The following is an 18,538-nucleotide window of genomic DNA, read 5'->3' on the forward strand; positions in this document are numbered from 1 at the left end:
TAGCTGTAGTTTACATCACTTACACTGTGTTCACTGGGAGCGTGTTATGAGGAAAAGGATTGCAAACCATTATAATGACTGTTGCAGTCTGTACGTGGATTACAGACTGAGAGCTGAATAAAAAGCTGGACGTGTATTAGTACCTGAACACTGAGAGGGAGAGTATACCCTGGTCTCAGTTTAAATTCTCATTCCAATTCTCCAAATGTATGTGACCATTAGTAAAAAAATCAGATCTAGAGACGGAAATCATTATTAATAAGCAAAAACAAACAAAAAAAACCATTAGACTGATTGCTAATGTGTCAGGGGCTTTTCATACCAACACTGAGTGCTTACAGGTGTGGAAACGGTGACAAACCGGCTTTGTGAGATTTTAATTAGGGGATTGATACAGGAAGCAAAATTTAGTTGAGGGTAAATACAACACAGAGAAGTTAACACGTTAATGTTTATTGAAAAAATATATATAAAAAGTGTAGTGCCTTAAAAATCCCTTAAAAAACTTTAAAGATTTGATATAGAGTAGTCATGTCCTTCGGAGGTCAGAAATTGACATTCACAGTAAAGGAACAGTTTAAACAAGCATGCATAATAGAGCTAATAGAGTAAAAAATGTTCCCAGGTAACATGATCCAGTAATCTCCTGCACTTGCTCCTCGACTAGACGCAGCAATAATTACAGCAGTAGTGTTCAGAAGTCTAGAAGCTGTTATTCTCTGCCTCCCTCTGCTGCTTCATCCGTCTGACGGCTCTGAACGCTCTCACAGCGAGTACCGCACTTAGCATGAACACGAAGACGCCCATCACGCCGAAGAACCCTCCTGCGATGTCCGTCCCACTCAGACTGCACTCATAACCCTTGATGCCTTTGCTCATGTACATTTCCTCTCTCTGCTTGCAGATCGGGTTGCTGTACGTCTCCTTGAGTTTGATGAAGTAAAAGGCCACGGCAGGGATATACCCCAGGCTTATCAGTCCGTCCAGCACGGCCTCGGGCAGGAGCACGGCGGGGTAGCGGTAGGTCACGCGGAACACCCCGAGTGCCAGCGTGACTAAAGCGTAAACCATCAGCGCTCCACCGCATGCCATGCTGAAAATATACGTAGGGAGCTTGAGCTTGTAGAAAAGATCGTCAAGCTCGTTTACTTTCGCCGCCTCCTGCGTCGTGAACGCCTGCGCCCCGCCGTAGTAGTAGTAGTACAGTCCACCCAGGCTGGCCAGGTCCCGGTATCGACCCGGGTTGCTGTACGGAACGCCAGCGCAGATCACGATCAGCAGATTCACAAAAAACTGCACAACCTGGCAAAGGCCTGTGTGGGGACAGAAGAAGGGTTGCACGATATATGTTAATTAATTAATCTAAAGCTAAAAAAACAAGTTATTTAACAAAGAAAAAATGTCTAATCATTGATGTGGTGAAGTTTTCCGTAAGGAGACGTTTAATTAACATTTATGGGAGGAGTCTTCAGTGTCAGCGCTTTGTAGCACTCAGAGATAAAGCTGTAACTTTTCGGACATCTTCAGGACAGAGGAGTTTACGCTTTCCGGTTTCCCGGTAACATGACAAACTGCGATTTTTTTGTCATTTAAAATTCAAAAGAGAGGAAAAAATCTAAGTAAGGACAAGAAGCAACTTATTTTGTGGATGTTCTGCAACATTAAATGTACCTATAAATCGATAAAGAAGTGTGATCTATCATTCATTAATAAATTAAAAATTGTAATCATTGACAAATTTGGAGCTGTGACAGTAACTCCACTTCCTGTCAGGGCGTATCACACCACCCGAGTGTGGATTATTTTCCTATAACGGCATGCTCTGCCATGTTTTATTACTCACTTAATCGACTTTTTGCATAATCAGCCTCAAGAAAACCCCAGACCCCATAACTAGCTATAGCATTTTATTAAGAATGAATTGAAATAGAATTTAAAATTAATGGAATATAAGTGTGCAAGTATGAGATATCAAATTGCAGACTAATAACTTTTTAAAAATAAACATTGAGAACAACAGAGACAGAGTCGGCGGATTAAAGAAGAGGAAAGTGAGCTATATGGGATATCTATTTAAAATACCAGGCTAACATTGGTAGCAAACATTAGCTACCAAATTAGGGTAATATTTCCTAGCGTTGTCTAGCTTTACCATTGTTTTTACAATTTTTGCACTTACTGTACTTTGCTACAATTATTGATGCCATGTTTTTTTTTTGGTTTTTTTTTAATCAAACCTTAATCAGGAAAAAATAAAAACAATCTGACAGTTGAAATTCTTTTGCTGCCTCAGGTGAATACTTTTAGCACCTAGTTTTACAGTAAATTTAACATTACTGTTATTAATTATTGCAATATAATCACAGCAGTGTTACCGCAGCTAAACAATAATGTGCTTTGATACAGTATCATCTGCTAAAACTGTACATATTTTCCAGGATTCCTCATTCTGTGGTACAGAAGTGTAAAACACATTTAAAGTATTACACTGTGTAAAATGCTTTACTGCAGAAATGACAGAAACTGACTCACCTCTGGATGTGACAATATACTTTAGGTTGTAAAGAGCTTCTTCATTTGTTGAGTCATAAGGTGTATATCTACAGAAATGATCAAATTATTGAGGTTATTTAAAACAAACACAAGTGATTTTGATGATAAACTATTTGGAAGAAGCTCCTGAGTCAGGATCATGATTAAAATCACAGTGAGAGATGTATAGGTGTTGCCTCCTACACTTCCTGATCAGGTTCTCTGTAGTTCCTTGTTCTGTCTTCGTAACGATGACCCGTGCTCCTGTCCTCCCTGTACAACTCATTTCCTCTGTCTCTCCTGTAGTCTCTGTCTCTCTTGTAGTCTCTGTCTCTCCTGTAGTCTCTGTCTCGCTCTCTCCTTTCAGGCTCGGGATAGTTCTGGTTCCTCATCTCTGGCATTGCCACGCACACACACACACACACACCCACCCACACACACACACACACACACAGAAGACTTCTGACTACTGAAACGACAGACAGGTGAAGAGACAGATATTAAACATAGAGCATTAATAATGTAATAATGTGTAATTAATGTGCTGTTAATAAAACATCCTGTATCTGTGAAATGTGAAAATATTCTTCATAGACTTCTGATTTCTTTTAAATAGTGAAGGTCTTGCATTATTGTCATGTCATTTTCTTTAACAGATTAATAATAACTGTACGTCTGGTCAAAATACCTATCTGATGATCAAATTAGTCCTTATTTTCCAGTTATTAGACAATAACCAAAATCCTAGACAAGTGATAATTAAACAATTATACCAGTTCATGTAAAATTCTAGCCTAGTATGCAAAAACAGCAGCATTTTTGAGAACATTGAGTTGTTAATTAAATAGATTCATTACTAAATGACCACACATATACAGTATAATGTGACATTAAAATAAATAAATAAATAAATAAATGCTTTTAAAGGGAAACTGTCAACTCCCACATCAAAACTCAGAGAGCTCAGTGATTGGTCGAATTGTTCCAAAAATAGATCGCCTTCAGCATTCTTTGATTCACAGCTCTGGCAGGTATCTGAAGTATTTATTTCGTTTATTTATAACACGTACTTACAGAACCTCCAGTACAGAAACGCCCAATCAGAGCAAGCAGTCGATGCACCAATCAAAAGCGGCGCTGACCAGAGTCGCTGCACCAATCAAAAGCGGCGCTGACTAAAGTCCCGCCCCCTCAACGTTCATACGCGGAAGTGATTTCTTAACGTTCAAGTCGCAGATAGCGTTATAAATAAATAAATACATTTAAAACTTTCGTGATGTTTTTTTAATTACTTATAATCACTTCTTGATATTATTAAGCATTTGTAACTTTACACAACATGACTACGCAGTTATTTATAACTTCCATGGCGCTATTTTTATTTAGCCAACACTGATTTAGTCAGAAAACTTCCGCCATATAAAACGTATATGACATATTTATGTCTTAAATATCAAGACTACAACTTCCAGATCATCTGGGTTTAGTTCACGTCTACTTCTAGACCTCTCTGGCCTAATCTCCTCCAAACTCCCAAAAAATGTGTATTCATAAACCTCAGAGTAAATAAATAAATAAATCACAACAATTTCCACTTCAGACTCCACTTAAACCAGCTGACTAAAAAGAAAATATACAATACCTCCACTGGATTTATTTAATAATTCTTCTTGTTTTGCTTATCGATTTGTTTCACATTGAGCTTCCACCTTAAACCCCGCCCTTTCACCTGGCTCGGGGGCGGAGCTTAAAACGTCATCCGCAGGTGTTTATTCCTTATTCCTTATAGCCATTAGTGTTAGTTAGTTAGTTAGTTTTATTGTTAGATTGTGTATTGTTGTTTTTTGAGTTTATTTACTCATTTATTCTTCTCTGCATGTGTATGCTGTTTGTCTGTCATGTTTGAATCATCATACTTCAAAAAAAAAGCCTTACAGACATTAGTTTATACAGCTTAATATCAAAAAATATGAAAAGACATTTCCCAATGCCCATTAAAAGATGATGATACATACTTTATCTATATATGTGTACATATGTTTTTCTTTTTCTCCCCTATTCCCCTACTTTGTACGCAAATGAATGTTTGTGTGTTTGTTTATGTTTGTGGTTTGTTTTATATTCACTTTATTTATCAATCTGATCCAATATGTCTGTTTACTACTCCTGTGATTGTATTTGTTAAAGAGGCAATAGTTTATGTGCTAATGTGGGACCATACGTCAGTTTTTCCCTCATCTGCTTCCTTCTAAATTAAAATTTGATGTTATTTTCTTTCCCCCTCAAGGTTCGATGAAGTCCACGGCTGTGTAACATCATCTCCACATTCCCTATACAGACCTATGAATAATTATTGAAATTATTGTGAAGTTAATTTATACAAAATCTATTTTCATAAGTATATATTCATGAAAATGCACAATATTTTTAAACAGAAATTAACCTATTGGCTAAAGTTTTGGAACATTTAAAAACAAAAAGAATATAGCTACACTCATCTAAGCATTTGTTGTTGTTGTTGTTGTTGATGTTACTAGCTGTTTTCATTTTGGTCTGTTTTAGGTCTATTTGCAATGCTTGAAACAATGTGATATTTATACATTTGTACATTCCAATGATGTAACAAAGTGTTGTTTTGCATATAATGCTAGAATAAAATGTGTTTATATACAGTATATGCTGCAAAAGGGTTTGGGTACAACAAGGGATGTTTGCCTCCTTTTACATCCTTTTAAAAACACCAGCTTATGTGATGTGCTTTAAGTTAATAAACCACACACACACACACACACACACACACACACACTCACAGACGCATTATCAGTAAGACAACAATCATAGTATCATACTAATTTGTTCCCACTAATGAAATTTGAATGTGATCCCTAGTGACTTCGCATATACAGTATACACTATATGGTAAAAAGTGTGTGAACACCTTTACACCCCATATGTGCCCATTGAAAGACCACCGAGGTAGTCCCCCTTTGCTGTTTTAATAAGCTCCACTCTTCTGGGAAGCTTTCCACTAGATGTTGGAGCGTGGCTGTGGGGATTTGTGTTCATTCAGCTACAAGAGCATTAGTGAGGTCAGGAGCTGATGTTGGTGAGGAGGTCTGGGGTTCAGTCGGTGTTCCAGTTCATCCCAAAGGTGTTCAGTGGGGTTGAGGTCAGGGCTCTGTGCAGGACACTCGAGTTCTTCCACTCCAACCTTCACACACCATGTCTTCATGGAGCTCACTTTGTGCACAGGGGCATTGTCATGCTGGAACAGGTTTGGGCCTCTTAGTTCCAGTGAAGGGAAACTGTAATGCTACAGCATACAGAGACGTTCTATACAACTGTGTGTTTCAGACTTTGTGGAAACAGTTTGGGGCAAGAACCTCATATGGGTGTGATGGTCAGGGGTGCATATACTTTTGGCCATATACAGTAGTATATATACATGACTGTGACTTGTGTCTTTCCCAATAATAAAAGTTTTTTGACATGTAACTTGTTATAGTGTTTTAATTCCTTTTAAATATGTTACTCTAACAAAGACCATATTAACCCTAGCCAATTCAAAACAAAGATGTTTAAAATGATTTTTTTTAAATGTTAAAAACACCACAGAAAACTATTTAAGGTCACACATAAGCTAAATAATTCAAATATACGAAATTCATCTTCTTAAGATATTTGTCGTCAGCTTCCAGAGCTCCATAATATCTGTTTTATTGTTCATAATATTACACAATTGTTTAAGAATATAGTCAACAATTTCTTAATTTGATTAACGGTTTAATTCAACGGTTTTTTTTTTTTAAATGTGCGCGCGCACTCTCTCTCTCTCTCTCTCTCTCTCTATCTCTCGCGCGCTCGCTCTCTCGCGCCGGCCCCTCCCACCCGCATGGGAAACGCGCATGCGCGACTTGCAGCAGAGAGAGTGTAGTGCTCAGGCAAGACAAAGATGGCGGCGATGGCGGGGGAAGCAGCGTGATATGCTGGAGGAGTTTAGTGGCACACGGATCCGAGTACTAGCGCTCCATACACCGGCGATTAGACACCATGGACGGCATGTCAGAGTAGGCGACTGAGCTTGGAAGCACTTAGTGATAAACGAGAGCGCGTTGTCCGCGACAGGACGGCCATCTTTGTGCTGAAGGAGACGGAAAATCATCTCACCGGGAGCATGGCTGCGCACGGCAACCAGGTAGCGACTTGCCAAATCAACTCACTCAAGTGTCAGAAAAACGTCTTTTGCATAAAGTTAACATGTAACGACGCACTAGGATGCTAGCTTATGAACCCCGGCTGTGTCCGGTGTGTTATGATGATTTATAATCGCTAAATCCTTGAATTTGAATGAGTTCCTTTCCCCCTCATTGAAACACTTCAGCGTGGTGGTGGTGGTGGTGGTGGTGCAGGCGCAGGCCTACAGCCGGATTTATCCCTTTTATTATCATTATTCACTGAAATGAACTCGCACCGTCACGCAGAGTTTGTGTACAAAAGTTATGCATGAACTAAAAGCTGAAAAAAATCCGAGTAATTCATGTCAGGGGGACATTTTATAAACTCTGAGGTTAGTGAGCTCGTGAGGGCGTGTGTGTGTGTGGGGCAGCAGGCCTGCTCATGCGCGTGAGCACATTTTATTAACGGTCGCTAGCGCAGATAAGCTAGCAAGCTAACCCTGATTAGCTAACTAGCTCTAGCTCGAGGTGGTATTTCTAGTCACTCTTAGATAATTTAATGAATGTCCGACATGACCTGTAACGACATGATGTACTTAGAAAGGAACATTTAATCTTAGGAGCTGTTGAGATTTGTAACAGAATTGTTTATATTTTAAACGCTTCTTTTAAAATTAGCGTTAGCTAGCTAATGACTTGACAGTGTTTCGGGCCTGTTGATTTAAGGGGGCGGGATTATATCCCTTCTTTCGTTTTCATTCAAAGTCATTCAAAGTTATGTTTTATAATTATTACTTTGTAATCGACATATCTGTGTTATATTAATTTTTTTTACTTTTTAAAAGATTTTATCCCGCGAGTTAGCTTCTTACTGACGCTAGTGGGCTAAACCTGCTCTTCTGTTTCATAAGGGAATTAGACAAGCTGACTTTAGCAACTTTATTACTCAGATTATGTCTTTAAAGTAGAATTTCAGCTTCATTATTTTCTGAAAAAGTGTCTAGTTAACAACCTAACAGGTCCTGCATCTCTTTCGTGTCATGCGGTTGTTAAGAGCTTACATTTAAGTTTTTCTGTTAATCACCACAAAAGTGTTTTACATGGTGCTTTTGCATAATTGCATAATTCAGTAAGCTTATATGTTGATCTCACAGTCTAGACGAAATTAATCTTATTTAAACTGTATTCCTGAAAAAAGACAAAAGTTTTGTCAGATTTAAAGTGTCTCTGAAGTCAGAACTTTTTGTACTTGCCCTTTAGTCTTATGTCCACCAATATGATACTATATATAGAGATAAAAAAAACAAACTTTTTTCACTTTTGGGGGAAAACACTTACCATTTTTGATGACTCATCCTGTACTAGTCTTGTGTTCGTCCAATACGCTCTCTAGAATGTGTATGTCCCGCCCCCGGGGGCGTGTCTTGCTCTATAGTAGCAGCTTCTTAGCAGTAAAACGATTCAATGCTTCGTTTTTATTGTTTGTCAGCGTGCAAACAAAATGGCGTCTCTTTTTTTCAATCCATTGCTTGGTGGTGGTTAAAAGTTTGGAGTTTATTTATTTGGAAGAGGGCGGAGTTTGTGTGAGTTGGTGGTTATGTAACTTTTTCCAGAGGAGTATTTTACCAAGTTGAGGCTGTCACTATGTCAAACCGCCTTCTCCTTCTCTAATATTAATTTATTTACCACTCAGACGGTGGCACACCTGCGGCTTTTCGTCATCATTGGCGCTGCCGACCGTGGACCTCGTCTCAAACACATGGCATCCCGTTGTCTACGATATTGTCCTCCTTAAACTTTTCACGGTTCTTCGTATTTAAGCTACTGCCGTGTTTGTTTAGATTGGACGGGGGCGTGGCCTGGCGTATCTCAAACCTTATTGGCTGTTGTGTTAATCAAGCGAAGCACTTTCACGTACCATCACTCCGACTTCCTGTTTCGAAAGGAAATACGTCAACATACGGAAAGAAATCACGCCTCTCGCTTGAACTCGGTCATGTGACAAGTCATCACACGAATTAGGGGTGTGGCTTATTTGATTGACAAGCCATAGAAATGACACGTATTAATCAGTAAAGCAACCTGCAAACATTAACAAGTACTTTGTTTGAGTCAGTTTTGCTTCTAAGACAAGAAACACAAATGGGATCTGTAAGTTAACGTAGCGTTTTCACGTCTCTTAGGTTTACCGTTTAGCACCGAGACCCCATTTAGGGTAGGAAAGATTCCTTCCGATTCCACTTTGTGTAAACAATAGTGTCCACTCTGCCCCAGCGAACGCCTGAAATGCTCGCAGGGTGTTACATACCTCGGCTCTGTCGCGGGCTGGTTGAGGTTATGTATCTATTAACAGTTGCGTGACGGTTTCACTTGGCAGATCTTTTATTTTCTGCCGGTGATGGAGCAATGCTGTGCTGTTTCAGTGTCACATGAGAGGGAGGAGGGAGAGATGGGTTCACCGTGGGGACGTGAGGGACAAAAGAAACCAAAACGAGCTGAGAAAAGGAGGGGAAATACGTCTGATGAGTGGTGTAGTAACAGCGCTGCAGTGTTTTAATGAAGTTGCATATTTAATTTAGTTCAATAAACTTTGTCACAAAGCAGCTTTACAGGAATCTGGGTATAGATTTCGATTCCTGCCGAGCAAGCCAGAGGTGACGGCAGCGGGGAAAAGCACAGCGAAGCAACAGCGTTGTTTAAATTAAGATTTTCCCAGTTCTATGCATTTTAGGTATGACCATATAAGGTCAGGTATCCATATGATTGGCTAAAATGGTTCCTCGGAACAATCGTATGGCGCGAGTGGTCCGACGTTTTTTCAGTTCCCCGCTCACAACTTGCAATTAGTTCCAGTTTCCTGTTTTTTTATCGTGTCATATACGAACCTCTCATTAAAAGTGTACAGAAATAAAATAAAGCTTGGAAATAAAGTAGCTGAGATCATCTGTGCCTCTTTTGAGAGTTCGTAGCTAGTACAGTTAACGTCGCTTTGCTAATCAAACCTGACAACGAACCTAAAACGAAGCTGAGCATGTAACATATAAATCAAACATTTTTGTAAATGAAAACGGGGTGTATAAATCCTTTAGTTACTACCATTTCTCATCTCAACTAAAAAAAAAATTTCCCTAGACAGGCCACGCCCACAAGCAACAACTATAGCAGTTGCCCAAATGAGACAAAGTACAAGCTACACAAATGACGTGTAACTTTTTAAATCAAATAGCGGAAATACATAACATCTGTGTAGCAGAGATAACGCAACTTTCTTTATTTTTTAAAATTGTCTGCAGTTTTATACATATATTTTTAAATATAATTTATATAAGCAAGCTAATGTTTTGCTATAAGCAGGATATAAACATGTTTCCATAACCACAAACTAACGTAATTAGTGGTTTGGTATCGTCTTCTCCCGATCAAAACATGCGCTTTCATTTACCGCTACTTCCTGTTTTCTTCTCTTCCCACTCTCAGATTTCTTTTGTGCACTTTTCAGGCCACAGGCTTCAGGATCTTGAAAGGTGCCTGAATCTGATTGGCTCACAGCACGTTTTCATGTTTCCACTGGAAAAAAGTTTTTTTTTTTCCCCTTATATCTTTTATTTAACAGTTTTGTTTGGTGGTGAGTGAACAATATATGCTGAGTTTGACTAAACCTTTAAATTGGTGTTTACAGCATCTAACTAGGGGGAAAAAAAACCCCCGAAGAGTCCGCCCATCAACTTTAGGACTTCCTACTCAGAAAGTCACTTTGAAGCTCGCTAAAGTTAACCGTAGCACTAGTGTTGCACGACGGTTTGGTACTTCGTTTATTCTAAAACATGAAAAACAGCTAGTAGAGCTTTGAATACGTGACGTCTTTTTCCCTGGGCGAATCACATCACGCTGCTAATCAAGAGTGCGCAGTGACGTTTTTCCTGAGCGTGTTCAAGTGTTAAAGACGACAACAACGGACATGCAAAGAGTTAGTCAAGTTTCTGCCTTGAGTAGCAGTTTCTGTGTTCAGAATAAAGCCAAGCTAATATGGACAAAGTGTTTCAATTTATGATTATTATTATCATAAATAATTACCTGATTATTTTACTACTTGACTGTTAAGTTATATATTTAATCAATGCCATAAACTCTGATGCAAGCTGATAACTGGTGAAGCGTTTTTTTTTTTTTTTTTGGCCATAGTATCGTATTAGAATCGAACTTCACAGTACTAAAGTTGGTATTGGTATCAAAGTCAAAATTCTGGGATTGTGACAAACGTCAGTCGTTTCTGCTGATGAGATCTGTAGTTGTTCACTCACCATGTCGGAGAAAGTAGGCGATACCTAGCAAGCTTTATTGATGAAATATACTAGAACGTGAATGTGAGATTAAGCCCCGCCCACTTTGCTAAAGCACTATCAATGGTGGAGGCTGTTGGAAGGCATTATGGGTCGTCTGTAGGGGCGAGGCATTGATGTTTTATCAGTAACGGCTCTCGGCAGTGTCCCTGTCGGCCTAGATAACCCCGTGTGTGTGTGTGTGTGTGTGTGTGTGTGTGTGTGTGTGTGTGTGTGTGTGTGTGTGTGTCCCCGTCCAGTGCCAGATCTCATGCTGCAGAACTTTTGTGCTTCAGCATTATATGGTAATATGTGAATTTCTTTATCAGATCATTCCCTGGTACAGTTGTGCAACTACTTTTGCGATGTTCCTAAACTCTCGTTGCCCGAACGGTGTGAACTTTGTCCCTGACCACGTCTCTGTCGTTCACGGTGTCGTCACCTCAGCATGTCGAAATAATACAGATGGCTAATTTGTGTTAATCCTCTCTCCAAGTGAGCAGCGAGAGGGGAGCTTAGTGTGGTACGTGCGGCACGCCTGCAGAAAAGAAGCAAAGTGAAATTCTTTCTGTTGTGGGCCGTATTAGCGGCGTAGAGGCCGTCGGATTACAGCTCGCCGTTGTGCCTTTTCAGCACCGCTCCGTTGCAGAGCTCCGTCTGCTTCAGCTGCATTTTCTTTTCTCTCCCTTTTCACGTGCATTGAATGCGAAGAGGCCGAGGGATTATTGTCATGTTTGCAGAGCGTGTTTCACTTCCAACCTGCTGAAGCTACATATATATATATATATATATATATATATATATATATATATATATATATATATATATATATAAATAAATATGTATATATATGTCTCTCAAGTTTATTTCAGAGAGAGTTATTCCTACCCTGCCCCTGTTCAGAAAATTTTCTCACAGAGTAAATAACTCTCAGTGCCGCCTCCTGGTGTGCACTCTGTGCTCGGGAGATTTTAGACTTAACACCGGTTAGTGCAATCAGGATTAAGTTAATTATAGCCCGCTGGATGAAAGCAGGTTAGCTGCAGAGGAGCGGGTTCACTAGATTTATTCGGGCGAAGGTCGGAGAGGCTCGGCATCACCGGTTTCAACCGGCAGTTTGGTTAACATGTAGACAGGAAGCTGTATTTCAGGGAAAACCTTACTTCAGAGAGCGTTTTTTTTTTTTTTTTTTTAGGCCAAAGTTTCCCTGTGTCTCGTTGAATAGAGTTTTTGAGTTTCAGGGATTTAAAGCTGATAAATTAAGCAAGCTTAGTGTGTAGGTGACAGGTGAGGGAAGCTGTGCTGTGAGGAAACGGTGAACCCGTTGGGTTTTTTTTTTTTTTTTTTTAGCAAAGATATTTCATAGAATATAATCTGAGAAGAACTGATTTTAGTGATATTATTAAACAGTAACAAAAACCACATGCAGATTTGTTTAAATGAAACAAAGATTTTTACGTCGCAGTGAGTACTGGTGCAGTGTTATACAAGTATTAATCCTGCAAACCAGACTTCTAGTTCAGTTAGAGATTGTGCAATTTTGTTTTATCAATAAATGTAGCAAGGAACCGCCTTCTTTTCACGAAAGGTGTTTGATGTGACGGATGACAAACCACAGACGTTTTTCTGTAGCCCCTCAGCACCAAGCACCAACACAGGATTTTACTCATTTCCTCCCCACTACCTGCTTCAAACAAACTCTTCAACATTGCTTTCACACTTTCGTGTTTTTCTTTTTTTTTTTTTTTTTTTCCTTCCTTGACTTGGTACGATTGGTGAAGTGTGTTTTTGAGCCAGAGATCCAATACCTGGTCCTCTTGGTCTGGCGTTCGCTTGGACCCAACTGTGCTGGTTGGTGCTGCATGCTGAGTAACGTGTTCGGTTTAATTTGTCAGGTTACTTTCGGTTTCTGCTTTTGTGAGGCCAGGCATAAAATTGTGGTTATTGATGTATAAAACCAGATTTTCGCAGGACTGGTGCGCTGTCATTAGTTCACTTTTGTGACACTTGTGCCTGCACTGAGCTTTGCAGAAAATGAACATCTCGTAACGGCGTGCATGGCTAGAAATATTTTTTAATACAAGGTTGGCTCCACGTTTGCAGATGTTGCTGCAACACCTCTTGAGTGTTGGTGAAAACAACAGATTAATTAAAAAAACAACAGCAAACAAATGAATCTGGGCCCTACCCTTACACAAACCTGCGTGCACAAACCTGCATGACCTATAAAATTGTGCAATCGAGCTGCAGTTCAGAAGAAATTATTTGATGTGAAAGCAAACCTCGCCTCCGAACGAGCTCAGAATCGGTCCTTGAGTATTCAGAAGGGCAGATGAAGCGTGAAAAGACGATATCGAACAGTGCTCTTTTTGTATCATGTTCTGAAAAGCTTGTTGTGTCACAGTGATCAAAAAGTGCAAGGAGCCAATCAGAGTGCAGCCTTAATGATCCTGAAGCTCACGGCCTGAAAAGTGTACAAACGATGCGGCAGATTAAGGCGATGAAAACACTCACAACACCCACAGTGCTCTCCGATGAGTCTGTTGTAGTGTAATTGAAAAAAGTAATTGTTCCTCCATTTCCTAGAATGTGGAATAAAAGTTAAAAGATGAAAGAACAGTAACAGGGTAATGTTTCATCGGACTGCCAGAGTTAATAGAACAGCCGAGGTAAAGAGGGAAAAAAAAAACCACCTGTAACTGCAGGCTGGAGCGCATTTGTGATTTTTAACATCCAGTTTAACAGGACAGAAAAACATGCACACACACATGGTGACCTTACAGGAATAACCTGTTCGCTTTAACAAAGCAGAGTACATTGATTGCTAAATGTGTATTTTTATAAACTGTAGGTGTAAGCAGTTTTATTTGGGGCACACAGTTTGAAAAGCCTTAGTGCCGCACGAGCTGCAAAGTTAATTTCAATGTTTAGTAAAATTACTATTGAAATGTATGAAAATGAAGACGTGGGATAGAGCCGGGTGATATAACGATGTGATAACAAGAGCATGATAAATCGTTATAGTTTTCTGAGCTATCGTGGATAATGTGATCTTTTTAATCAATTAGATTGGTACAGTTTTCTTTTATAGTTACAAACAATTAGTATGATTTCTTTTTTACTTGATCTTTAAAATAAATAAATGCATATAAATTTAAAACTAATAATGTATTACACATTTTTATTAATAATAAACAGTTTTAGTGTTATAACAGTTTTTTTTAAGGCGGCGTGTATCGAAGTAAGGACTTTAACGTCTTTTTTTGTGCACTATGATGAGCTGAAGACTCGCTGTTACGTTATCAGGAGACGTTCTGTATTTTATAAATATCAAGTGCTTATTTACTGAAGTTATTTATTTTGTCTATCGGATAATGTGCAGATAAATAGTTCATATTAAGGCCCTTAACTAACTAACTAGCTAAAATATAATGTAAAACAAAACTGTTATACTAGCTAGCTTTCTTTTTTTTAATTTTTTTATTTTTTTATTTTTGTTTAGTATATTAATGATTTTTTTGTTTTGTTTTGGAGCGACCAGAGCTCTAGCAAGTGAATTTATGATTTATCCAAACATGGAGCTGTTAAAACAAACAAAGCAAACCTTAAATGGAGTATGAATATTGTGTATTAAAATGTGTACGTGATAAAATAGCATCATAAAACACTTATCATTATTGTCGTGTATCCTTGCTTTTATAACTGCTTTGTTACGAGACATTTAAAACTAATTTTGTACCACTTTTGTTTTATCTCTTTTACTTGCTAGACAAAAAAAATCTAACCCTACGCTCTGCTTGTCGCTGATGTGAGAGTTTTTTTATTTTTACTATAATAATATAAGGTACATAATTGGACCACTTATGTGCCTTTAAAGCTTTACTCTAAAAAATGAATTAAAGGTACATTATGTAAAATTAAAATTAAAATTAACCCCAAGATTAGGTCTCTAATAGTTAGGAGGGTATAATATTTGAATGATTCACACCCATGTTTATGAAGCTCCGCCCACAGGATCTACAGTGGAACATAGAGTAAATTGTCTATAAAGTGACTGACAGAAGACACATCCACACACAAGCAATCATTCCAGATCGGAAGTCCGTTTTCCAAATGGGATTTCTACGTGGCTTAATACAAAGCCATGACTTGATGCTTCTTTTTTTTTTCCTCTCCCCATGTTCTGCATATCTTCCAGGTCATTTTGTGACTATTGCTTCTTTAATCTTCCCAACTAAAACATACACCCCAAAGGTGCAAAAAGTACTTTTCCATAACAGTGTGTAATGGCACTTGTTGTTATGAGCAAAACTTGTGCAAAATTTTACACTGTGTACCCTGACGTTTTCACTTATCAGGATATGATACTTTTTGTCATATCGTCCACCCCTAAAAACACACATTGTGTGTTTGATATAAACCGCGTCCGTGTTTTACAGTGTCTTATCTCTGTTCCATTATCATCTCTTTGGTCTCGAGCTCTCACACGCTGCAGACTCGAGTGGTTCAACGAGGGGAAGGTTGTGAAATCGAGGCACCCTGATCTTCTCCTACAGTCTTTCAAGTTTTCTCGCTTGCGTTGTTACTTTGAACAATGGCTGAAGCGAGCGAGTCACTCATTGCTGACTCGTATCGCTGTGCTGATCCTACATGACTCATCGCTTTCAGGCATGTCCTTTCACCTGAATTGATAAAACTGAGAACATTGAGATCACCTTTACCCAAGAAGGTTTAATTAAAAGAACTTTTTTTTTTTTTAACAGAACTTTTTATTCCTCTTTAAAAGTAAATATGAAGCAGTGAATCATTGCGTAAACATGAAACAGGAACTGTGAGCTCTAGAAATACACACTTTGTTTAAATAGGCTGGTCATTAATGAGACACAAGTGGTGGTGTGCAGAGAAAACATCTTAAAGCCTTTTTTTCACAGCTCATATTAAACTTAAGAGTATGCTAATTTTTAAGTATGAAGCACATTATTTATTATTGAATTCATTTACTTATTAGTTCCTGAACTTTCCACACACAGAACCTGAACCAGTAAAATGTTTTCAGGTTTTATGAGGGTGAGTCAAATGAAAATAATTAATTATCTTTAAAAAAAAAAAAATCTGCAGTTTTTATTGCAAATATGTCTTACAAAAGTGTATCATTTCTCTACATAATCTCTATTTCCTTCAGTGCCAGTGTTCCAGTGTCTGGAATCCTCTAGAAAACAAAAATCTTCAGGTTGTGTTAGGTTTACGTAAGGTTTACACTTTGACTCACCCTTGTATAAAAATTACAGTTCGATTTAAGTTTGTGTTTTTTGCTTCTGTTTAAGTCACTATGTTAATAAGGGTTTTTTTGGGGGGGTTTCCCCCAGTTTTTTCTCTGTAATTTTAGTCTTGGCCAATTCCCACCCATCACTTGGCTCTCCCCTATCACACAACACCTACCAACTGTGGAGGGTGAAGGCTATCTTGCGCTTCCTCAAAGACACATGAAGCTTCCAGCCAATTGCATCTTTTCAAGCTGCTGCTCCTGCTCTGTCACGAGGCTATGTAACACCCATGGAGGAAAGCACTAGCCACCACCTTCCTCATACATTACCTCACAAATACCCATGATTGACTAGTGTCGCTGTGATTGACAGGGGCCGGAGAGTATGCCCCTCCCACCCAGAGAGCATGCTCTCTTTTGCTCTCTTGGACTCCCGGCCATGCTTTCAAACTTTTTTGTTGCACCACTCAGGTGGCTTCCTCATTCAAGTGATGATTATTTGGTAAAACAGTTTAACAGCACATTTTATAAGGCATGGACGATATGACAATATCAGATTTGACACATGACATGAAAGGACTAGCATTCAAAAAAGAGATGAAATGCGAATGCTTAGTGCGTTGCTACGTAATAAATAGCAGTTCCCAGTTCCTCTTTGTATTTGTTTTTACCAGCCTATAGATAGATATACTTTATTGATCCCACGAGAGAAATTGTTACACGTTGCATATTATGCATAAAGATAAATTTAAAAGCAGAATTGCAGATCTGCAAAAAACACACTGAATATTAAATGAAGATATGTACATCAAAAGGAATAATAGTAATAAATAAAAGAAGAAAGCAATAAAAACTTGTGCAAAAATGGCAGTGAATAATGTATACATGTATGATATAAACAGTATATACAGATGGTTGTGCAGTAGTGTGTTCGTCTGTCACACAGAGATGGGCTGTTGTACAGTGTTATGATGAAAAATTTATTTCCTAAAACGTTCTTTATGGCAGCGGAGCTGAATGAGACTCTTGGAAAATGAGCTCTGCTGTCTTTGTAGTGTGTCACGAAGTGGGCGAGATGTATTGTCCATGATGGAGAACAGTTTGTTCAGTGACCTACTCCTCACTGAGTCAGACGTCTCCAGCAGACCACAGCATAGTTGATGGAGCTTGCGACCGCAGACTGGTAGAAGATCTCCAGCATCTTGATGCATACATCGAAAGATCTGAGCTTCCTCAGAAAATAGTCTGCTCATCCCCTTCTTGTACACAGTGTCAGTGTTGATCCTCCAGTCTGGTCTGTTGTTCAAGTGGACACCCAAGGACTTGTAGTGCTTGACGGTTCCAGCCTCCTCGCACACAATGTTTATGGCTTTGGCTGCAATTCTTATCCTTCTACAGTCCACCACCATCTCCTTGGTCTTGTTTGTATTTAGGAGCAGATGATTCCTGCTGCACCACTCCAAAAAGTTATCCACCAGTTCCCTGTACTCCTGCTCCTGCCCACCTCTAATACACCCCACCACCACAGAGTCATCAGAGAACTTCTGAAGGTGGTATGATTTAGAGTTATACCGGAAGTCTGAGGTGTACAGAGTGACCAGAAATGGAGACTGGATAGTCCCCTGTGGCGCCTCTGTGTTACTAACCACCACATCAGACAGGGAGCTCCCCAGCCGCACAAACTGGAGCCTATCTGCCAGGTAGACAGTAGACCCGCTGACACTCATCCTGAGCAGCTTCTCACTTAGTAGAAGTGGTTGGATGGTATTAAAGGCAATTGAAAGATCAAAAAACATGATTCAGGCAGTACCACCCCTACCATCCCTACTATGAGAGTGAGTGTGCTGCAGCAGGTAGATGACAGCATCATCCACACCCACATGAGGCTGATAAGCAAACTGAAGAGGGTCTAGAGCATGTTTCACCTGTGGTCCAAGGTGGGCCAGAATCACTCTCAGCAGTACCTTCATGATATGTGACGTTAGGGCGACTGGTCTATAGTCGTTGAGGCCAGATGGGGTGGCTATCTTGGATATCGGCACTAAACAGGATGTTTTCCACAGCCCTGGTATTCTCTCCTAGATCAGGCTCTGGTTAAAGATGTATTGTACCAGACAGTGGGGTAGCACAGGATATTAGGGCCCTGGGCCTGATATGGTCAGGGCCTGCAGCCTTGCCTTGGTAAGTTTCTCCAGCTGTCTCCTAACCTGGCCAGTCATCACAGTCATACGTGGAAGCGTGGTCATCCC

The 18,538-nt window shown here is 39.4% G+C and overlaps 2 protein-coding genes across 9 annotated transcripts in view; one reads left to right on the top strand and one right to left on the bottom strand.

The window, feature by feature from the left end:
* Positions 1-437: 437 nt before the first annotated feature.
* On the bottom strand, positions 438-10,605 carry marveld3 (MARVEL domain containing 3). 3 transcript variants are annotated; one of them, XM_053237947.1, is made up of 4 exons: positions 8,046-10,605; positions 2,737-3,001; positions 2,533-2,600; positions 438-1,313 (listed from the first exon to the last, which is right to left on the bottom strand). In XM_053237947.1, the coding sequence occupies exons 2-4, from the start codon at positions 2,931-2,933 to the stop codon at positions 703-705; spliced, it is 876 nt and encodes a 291-aa protein (XP_053093922.1). In that variant the 5' UTR covers positions 2,934-3,001; positions 8,046-10,605; the 3' UTR covers positions 438-702. The 3 variants fall into 3 exon arrangements, with proteins under 3 accessions (XP_053093922.1, XP_034164427.2, XP_034164428.2); XM_034308536.2 differs by lacking the exon at positions 8,046-10,605 and adding an exon at positions 4,175-4,309; XM_034308537.2 differs by lacking the exon at positions 8,046-10,605 and adding an exon at positions 4,175-4,307 and having other exon boundaries at positions 2,737-2,998.
* The window catches only part of usp10 (ubiquitin specific peptidase 10), a 40,314-nt gene continuing 28,193 nt past the window's right edge, over positions 6,418-18,538 (top strand). For 4 of the 6 annotated variants that reach the window (XM_053237945.1, XM_053237946.1, XM_053237943.1 and 1 more), the window contains exon 1: positions 6,418-6,727. Coding sequence is in view for 4 of the 6 variants with exons in the window: in XM_053237943.1 (XP_053093918.1) it covers positions 6,707-6,727 (21 nt within the window). In the remaining 2 variants the exon portion in view is untranslated. The remainder of the gene's footprint in view (positions 6,728-18,538) is intronic. The other 2 variants (XM_026930540.3, XM_026930541.3) reach the window with 1 other exon arrangement.

The sequence above is a fragment of the Pangasianodon hypophthalmus genome, chromosome 11, assembly GCF_027358585.1.
Source record: "Pangasianodon hypophthalmus isolate fPanHyp1 chromosome 11, fPanHyp1.pri, whole genome shotgun sequence".
In the NCBI taxonomy this organism is placed as follows: Eukaryota; Metazoa; Chordata; class Actinopteri; order Siluriformes; family Pangasiidae; genus Pangasianodon; species Pangasianodon hypophthalmus.

Excerpts from the sequence above, each read along its gene's own strand:
- marveld3 (XM_053237947.1), bottom strand. The coding sequence starts at position 2,933 with ATGCCAGAGATGAGGAACCAGAACTATCCCGAGCCTGAAAGGAGAGAG. Across the intron at positions 2,601-2,736 it reads AGAGAACCTGATCAGGAAGT|ATATACACCTTATGACTCAA; the intron begins GTAGGAGGCAAC and ends TCATTTCTGTAG. Across the intron at positions 1,314-2,532 it reads GTATATTGTCACATCCAGAG|GCCTTTGCCAGGTTGTGCAG; the intron begins GTGAGTCAGTTT and ends GTCCCCACACAG.